Source organism: Myripristis murdjan, chromosome 11, assembly GCF_902150065.1.
Source record: "Myripristis murdjan chromosome 11, fMyrMur1.1, whole genome shotgun sequence".
NCBI classification, from domain to species: Eukaryota; Metazoa; Chordata; class Actinopteri; order Holocentriformes; family Holocentridae; genus Myripristis; species Myripristis murdjan.
In genome coordinates this window covers 3,809,890-3,817,389 of record NC_043990.1, presented here as the reverse complement: position 1 = coordinate 3,817,389, position 7,500 = coordinate 3,809,890, and the positions used below count along the sequence as shown (strand labels likewise).

At 44.1% G+C, this 7,500-nt stretch overlaps 1 protein-coding gene across 1 annotated transcript in view; it reads right to left on the bottom strand.

The window, feature by feature from the left end:
• The window catches only part of col14a1b (collagen, type XIV, alpha 1b), a 247,931-nt gene that overhangs the window by 150,627 nt on the left and 89,804 nt on the right, over window positions 1–7,500 (bottom strand). The window contains exon 12 of the mRNA XM_030063880.1: window positions 3,082–3,211. Within this exon, the coding sequence (XP_029919740.1) occupies window positions 3,082–3,211 (130 nt within the window). The remainder of the gene's footprint in view (window positions 1–3,081; window positions 3,212–7,500) is intronic.

Below are 7,500 nucleotides of genomic sequence, written 5' to 3'. Positions count from 1 at the left end.
CGAAGAGGAAGAAGCTGGAATCAGACGATGTTTGGTGTTTTTACAAGATAAACGACTAAAACGATTCATCAGTCATTTTAATTAGAATCAAAAGATTTTGACTGATTTATCTGATGACTGACATTTAAAGTCGACACTAAAAAGGTTGCAGGCGCACAAATTAAAAGACGGGTAGGCTGGTCGGAGGTGACGACACCGTTTGTGGTTTCACCTTCTCTCAGATAAAATCCCTCGCTCAGCTCGCCTCGGGGCTTCAAGATCCCCCGTCACGTCGCCTGCGCCTCCCCGTCGGGACTCAGCGCTGATTTCAAAGGTGAAATCAATCAGGAATCAGAGCTTTCGCCTAAATTCGCCGAGCCGGGTCCGCTCAGAGGCCGTCCTCACGTCTCCGTTCACGTTTTTCACACACACATTTCTTTGTTTTCTGACAAGTCGGTGCGGCTGCTTTTCCATTTATTTAAACCGCGTCGGCAGCCGTGCCGCGCCAATCAAGACCCAGCCATCTTAATCAGTCACTCAGCCTCAAAATCAGAGCTCGAACCGTGTTTTTCTTCAAACAAGATAATAAAAGTGTCATTTTCTCGATCCTAGTGGCTGATCTGCCTTGTTTCAACACATTTATACTCGTTCCCAGAGACATTCCTGACATTTCTCATCCCACAGGCTGATTTTTTTGTACCTTGTTTGAAAGAAAACAAGATTTGAACAGTGGAGATGAGACTAATTGACTTGTTAACATGGAGATTTTTTTGTAGTGTAAACACAGGAGCGTGTCCTGACACACGGAGACGGCGTCCCTCATCACACGGGACGTGACGGAGAGGTTAAGAGTTTTCCACGCAGCGTCTGTCTTTCATCCCCGCTCTAAAGCCGACGGTGCCTCAGTTTTTAGGGACAGCTGAGAACACCCCGGCACTTAAAATAGTTCCTCCAGGCGTCCTGCTGACTCGACAGCTCACACCAAATACTTCCCGTATCACGGAGCTGAAGCCGACTCACTACCTTTCTCCTCCATTTTCACCGCAGGTTCCTCATCTTCAGCAAAGACAAGTGGGACTTTTCCCTCCTGTGCACCTGCAGGCTATGAAACGTCACCTCGGTGGGATTAAAGACATTTTGCACCAATCAGCTCAGCTCTCCGCTCTGGAGTGAATGAGCTGCACCACCAGGGAAAGTTTAAAGTCCCCCTCCACTCAAAAATGTGTTTTTTTCCTCTGTTTCTGTCCTAACAGGTGTGAGCTCGACTCTGCTGACTTGTATGAGGCGAAGGTGTGTGTGTGTGTATGTGTGTGTGTTGTGTGTGAGATTCAGATGGACTGCAGGCCACAAATCCCACAGCCAATCAGACGTTTGCATATCATTAGCAGCAGCTCCGCCAGTCGCTTTGAGTGTTTTATTTTGAAAAAAAAAAAAAAAAAAATTAATAAATAAAAGACCAACAGGAAACAGCTGCTGCTTCAACATTTGTGGAACTAAGAGATTCACTGAAGAAAATATTTATTTCATTTTTTTGATAATGACATACAGCTCAATATTCATGAGTGTCGTGAGGCAGGACGTCCTGGTTGTGTGAACAGAGCTCTGGTTATGGCAGTGAGGGGTGGGGCTAATTTCCATATTCATAGATCTGTGCATTTTTAATGATGCCAAGATTTAGACATTTAAGGCACTAAGGTGTTTTTTCATGGGAAAAAAAAATGTGTAATATTGATGGTTGTGTTGTTTTTTCATGACAAAAAAACATATGAACAACATTGGTACAACTTATAGATTCACTGGAATTTTTTTTTTTTTTTCCATAGTTAAATTATCAAATAGGCTACGGCACAAAATTCATAAGTGTCATGGGATGGGACTTGTTTTTTTTTTTTTTTTTTTTTTTTTGTATTTCAACAAGATCAACAAGAGCGACTCAAACAGGCAGTGTTTCAGTCTCTGCATGTGAGCTAAAAGCTAATCATTTGGTTGCCAATGCTAAGTTGCAGTATCTTCCAGACTTACTTTAGATGTTAAGACGGCTAACAAACAGGTGACATCACATTAAAGTGCATTAATTATTAATTATCTCTGTTAAAGTGCAATTGTTTGTCTTTTACTGCTGCACAAAATCTTCTAAATCTTATTCTGGGAAGTAAATTTAGTTATCTAGGATGGAGAGAGTAAAGCAGCCTTGTGTGTTTGGACGTTATTTCACCACAAAAGAAGTCATCTGGATAAAACCTCCAACCCCAAACAGCCGGCAGCGACCTGATCTGACCTGCGCCACAGAGGCATAACCACGACCTGCAGCCGCGGCCCCAAACCTTACGGCGACTTCATAAAACGATAATTAGTGAGCCTGGAAGGCGAGCGCCACTCCTGCCACTCCTTTAGAAAAGAGAGCGGCGATCTTTTCCATCTGATTCTAAAAGGACGAGTTCAATCTCGATTCTCTGAGGTGGAAAAATGAGAAATGGCAAAGTAAACGTGACAAACACATTAGTGACAGTGGGTTCCTCCTCTCTTCTCTGGGAATAGAAACACAGTTTGTCACTTTCTGAGGCTGAATCTGAAAACACAGCGGAGTTAAAGGAGAAACAGAAAAACCTCTATGTGGTCAAACAAAGATCAGCAAAGTGTCGTAAGACTTAAGAGAGCGATCCCAATATCAGGAAATGTGACAATAATGAGGACGGAAACGTTAAAGGAACAATTACTGATTAAAAAAATACTCTACAGTAGTAATTACACGTAAAAGCTTCTCAAATTCATTTCACAAAGACAATAAATGGTTTTCTATTCTTTTGTATTCATTAGATGGCTTGAAAAACCACACATCAACAGAAAACTGCCAGCAGGAGATCTTTCCCTTCCTTCTGGAAAGATCTCCTGCTGGAGGAAGTCTGGTTTTCATCCAACAGGGAAACACTTTCCTGTTTACCCAGGTTCTCACAAAAAATATGATTTTGGTGGCAAGTTTAGGGAAGTTATGGTTAAGATTAGTGTAAGAATGAATCTAAGTCTAAGCAATGCTCGCAGTTATAGTGATAGAAACGTGTGTGTGTGTGTGTGTGTGTGTGTGTGTGTGTGTGTGTGACTCACAGGTGGTCTCCTGGCTGGTCATGGGGTCGCTGGCCTCCTCTCCGTACATGGCATAGACGGTCACGGTGTACTCCGTGTCAGGGGTCAAACCCTCCAGCTCCACCTCACTCACCGAGTCTGCCACCTTCACCTGCACACACGCACACACACACACACACACACACACACACACACACAGAGCCTTTAGAACAGCATGACAGAGTGCATAATTCATCGCTGCATCAGAAAACACGTTTCACCATCTGTGTTTTCATGTGACTGTCCACCAACACAGCCGTCTGCCCACACACACACACACACACACACACACACACACATACACACACACACTCTCTCACTCTGTAAAAGCCATCTTGTGTTGGCTCTGTGACATGACATGAGTCAGAGTCGGTGATTCCTGGTCCCCCACATTTCTCCAGTTAATTAATCCAACTAATTAAAACAGTTCAAAAAGGATATAAAAAGATATAAAAACTTATATTTTTCATTCCCTGCTGCAGTATATTCCCAGTGCATTTTAAGAGAATGTGTTTTGTGCTATTGTCATATTGCAATGCCCTCTAACTAAAACAAAAAAAAAGGAGAAAGAACAAGAAAGACACAGTGGAGGTGGATGGCGACTCAAGCAGCTCAGCTCTAGTTTGTGATTTGGTGATTATTTGTATTTAGGTGGGATTTTTAAATACGTTACACCTGCACATTCCCAGTTTATTTACCTTTTAATTAATAACTGGCATATATATATATATATATATATATATATATATATATATATTACGATTTTCCAATTTTAAAAAAAAATAATAATTAAGGTTTCAAAGGTGTTAGTGGACGGGAAAGGTGGTGCCTCTAATTTATTGCCGTCACCATGGCAACAGCAACCGTCTTTTTGATGTCAATCATCTTCTGTCCCAAAAAAACATCAGCAGTGTTGGTGTTTGTTTTTCCATCAAATATCAGATCAGAGACGTTTCACATGAATAAAGAGGCTTGTTAAGTTGACACACACACACACACACACACACACACACACACACACACACACAGACCAGGATTAAACTGACATATCGGGCTGATTTCACTTTCAGTGAAATCTGATGTCTGTTCATAAAGGAAGGAAAGGTTTTCCTCAGCTTCAGGAGTCAGTCTGTCAGAAGTCAGTCTGTCAGTCTGTCAGGAATCAGTCTGTCAGTCTGTCAATAATCAGTCTGTCAGTCTGTCAGGAGTCAGTCTGTCAGTCTGTCAGTCTGTCATGAGTCAGTCTGTCAGGAGTCAGTGTGTCAGGAGTCAGTCTGTCAGTCTGTCAGGAGTCGATCTGTCAGTCTGTCAGGAGTCAGTCTGTCAGTCTGTCAGGAATCAGTCTGTCAGTCTGTCAGGAGTCAGTCTGTCAGGAGTCAGTCTGTCAGTCTATCAAGAATCAGTTTGTCAGTCTGTCAGGAGTCAGTCTGTCAGGACTCAGTCTGTCAGTCTGTCAGGAGTCAGTCTGTCAGTCTGTCAGGAGTCAGTCTGTCAGTCTGTCAGTCTGTCAGTCTATCAAGAATCAGTTTGTCAGTCTGTCAGGAGTCAGTCTGTCAGTCTGTCAGGAGTCAGTCTGTCAGTCTGTCAGGAGTCAGTCTGTCAGGAGTCAGTCTGTCAGCAGTCAGTCTGTCAGTCTGTCAGGAGTCAGTCTGTCAGGAGTCAGTCTGTCAGAAGTCAGTCTGTCAGTCTATCAAGAATCAGTTTGTCAGTCTGTCAGGAGTCAGTCTGTCAATCTGTCAGGAGTCAGTCTGTCAGTCTGTCAGGAGTCAGTCTGTCAATCTGTCAGGAGTCAGTCTGTCAGGAGTCAGTCTGTCAGGAGTCAGGCTGTCAGTCAGTTAGGAGTCAATCTGTCAGGAGTCAGTCTGTCAGTCTGTCAGTCTGTCAAGAGTCAGTCTGTCAGGAGTCAGTCTGTCAGGAGTCAGTCTGTCAAGAGTCAGTCTGTCAGGAGTCAGTCTGTCAGTCTGTCAGTCTGTCAGGAGTCAGTCTGTCAGTCTGTCAGTCTGTCAAGAGTCAGTCTGTCAAGAGTCAGTCTGTCAGGAGTCAGTCTGTCAGTCTGTCAGTCTGTCAAGAGTCAGTCTGTCAGTCTGTCAGGAGTCAGTCTGTCAGGAGTCAGTCTGTCAGTCTGTCAGGAGTCAGTCTGTCAGGAGTCAGTTTGTCAGTCTGTCAGGAGTCAGTCTGTCAGTCTGTCAGGAGTCAGTCTGTCAGGAGTCAGTCTGTCAGTCTGTCAGGAGTCAGTCTGTCAGTCTGTCAGGAGTCAGTCTGTCAGGAGTCAGTCTGTCAGTCTGTCAGGAGTCAGTCTGTCAGGAGTCAGTCTGTCAGGAGTCAGTCTGTCAGTCTGTCAGGAGTCAGTCTGTCAGGAGTCAGTCTGTCAGTCTGTCAGGAGTCAGTCTGTCAGGAGTCAGTCTGTCAGGAGTCAGTCTGTCAGGAGTCAGTCTGTCAAGAGTCAGTCTGTCAGTCTGTCAGGAGTCAGTCTGTCAGTCTGTCAGGAGTCAGTCTGTCAGGAGTCAGTCTGTCAGTCTGTCAGGAGTTTTTACAGCCTGAAAAAGGTGGAATTTAAAGAATAATGACACAAAATATCATTGACTGACGGCCTAAAAAAACGTCAGTGTAACGTAATGCATTCAACAACCCAGATCAGTCAAATCCTCACACGCTGGTCGGTGTGAAATGCATTCTGGGATACTTATCAATATACCTTAGTGTTAAAAGCCTGCTGATAATCGCAGCCTGATGGTTGGCTGAGTAAGCAGGATGTAGTCCAGACTAATGGAGTATGCAGAAGGCAGGACGTTAGTGGGCGATTCCCAGCACAGCTCAGGTGTTTTTAACAGCTAACGGGTCGTATTAGCAGGGTGGAGGACGGGTAGTTTACCTCATCATAACCCAAAATATAAGTTTATTATGTTATTATGTACAGCATGGATAAATTTGGCAACAAAACATTAGATTCACTTTGGGCATTTAAAAGCGATTCTCAGGCTTAATCGTCTTAGCATCGACCTGAGGGGTTTTATTCCTCCTCGGTCTCATCCTTAACTTCACGAAACAAAGTGAGGGCCCAAACTGCACCATCTGCCTCTCATATTCAAGGAACTTAAAGTTTATGCAGGAAACTTTTGGTTTTTTACTTCACAGTTTGGATGCAGAGAGTCCGAAGAGACGTCCGGGGCTGCTCCTGGAACAACCTGAGCAGGTGTTCCGGACAGTTCCTTCTGTTTTAAACACACGGGTTGTTTTCCTCAGACATTTCCAAACCTCATGTCCTCGTTCGTCTCCTCCCGTCTCAATCGCTGCGTCTCTGTTGCAGCAAGATCCTGACGCTCTTTGTTTCTGTAATTTTCCATTTGAAGTCTGTTTCCCCCCCCTTTCACCTCCTACGCCAGGTGATTGCTTTTATTTATTTATTAATTCGTTCCTGTTTCTGTTTCTGTTTTATTTAATTGCCATCTGATTGGGTCTCGTCTGCCCTGAGGCGGCCATTCTGGATGTCACTGGAGACGTTTCATGGTATTTATTGCCCCTGTGATGGAAGCTATTTTAAAATCAAAGACGAGTCAATCGCTCTCCCGCTGCAGCTGACTTTCCTCACTCCTCTTTTCATTTCTTTTTTTTTTTTTTTTTGATTCATGCACCTCTTCCAAGAAGCCCACGGCAATTTTTTTTATTATTATTTTCATTTTTTGCCCTTTGCTTTCATTTCCGCTCCTCATCTCACCTCTCTCTCTCTCTCTCTCTCTCTCTCTCTCTCTCTCTCTCTGCATGGAGGTGAAGACCAGGCAACGGACGGGTTTACTGGTTTTCTCGAGCGAGTAAAAAAATTTCAATTTATGTTTCTGGAGAGAAGAAGCTCTCTCTCTCTCTCTCTCACTCGCCCCCGGCCAGCAGGGCCAAGAGGATTGTATTATTCTCTCTCTCTTCTACACCTTTTCTCGATGAACGGCGTCTTTCTTCCCCTGCCTCTCCTTTTTTTCCTCCTGGATTTGATCCCTCTCTCTCTCCTCCTTCAGAGAGCGATGTGTAAAGTGCAGTCGAGGGCGAGCTGATGAAAAAGGGACTTGAACTTTGAAGCGACGTGAAGTCGCAGTTACAAAGGCGGCTACGAAAGGCAAGTCGTGTTACGCCGAATGCAAATTAGCGGCGTGTGTGAACTCTGAAAGCGCTCCGGGAGACGCTTTCATGGCGTTTTCAAAGCAACGTGAGGCAAGGCGTTGCTGTGAGGCTGAACAGCCGGGTGTGAAATTCCTTGACTTTTCCATGACTTTCCAGGACTAAAACCTTGGATTTCTATGACCTTTTTCAACATTTCAGGACTTTTGTTTTTCCTTGACCAAAAGTTTAAACACCCTTCAGATGCAAAGTTCTTATTAAAGTTCATTTTTCTGTTTTATTCTTCAGGGGGGA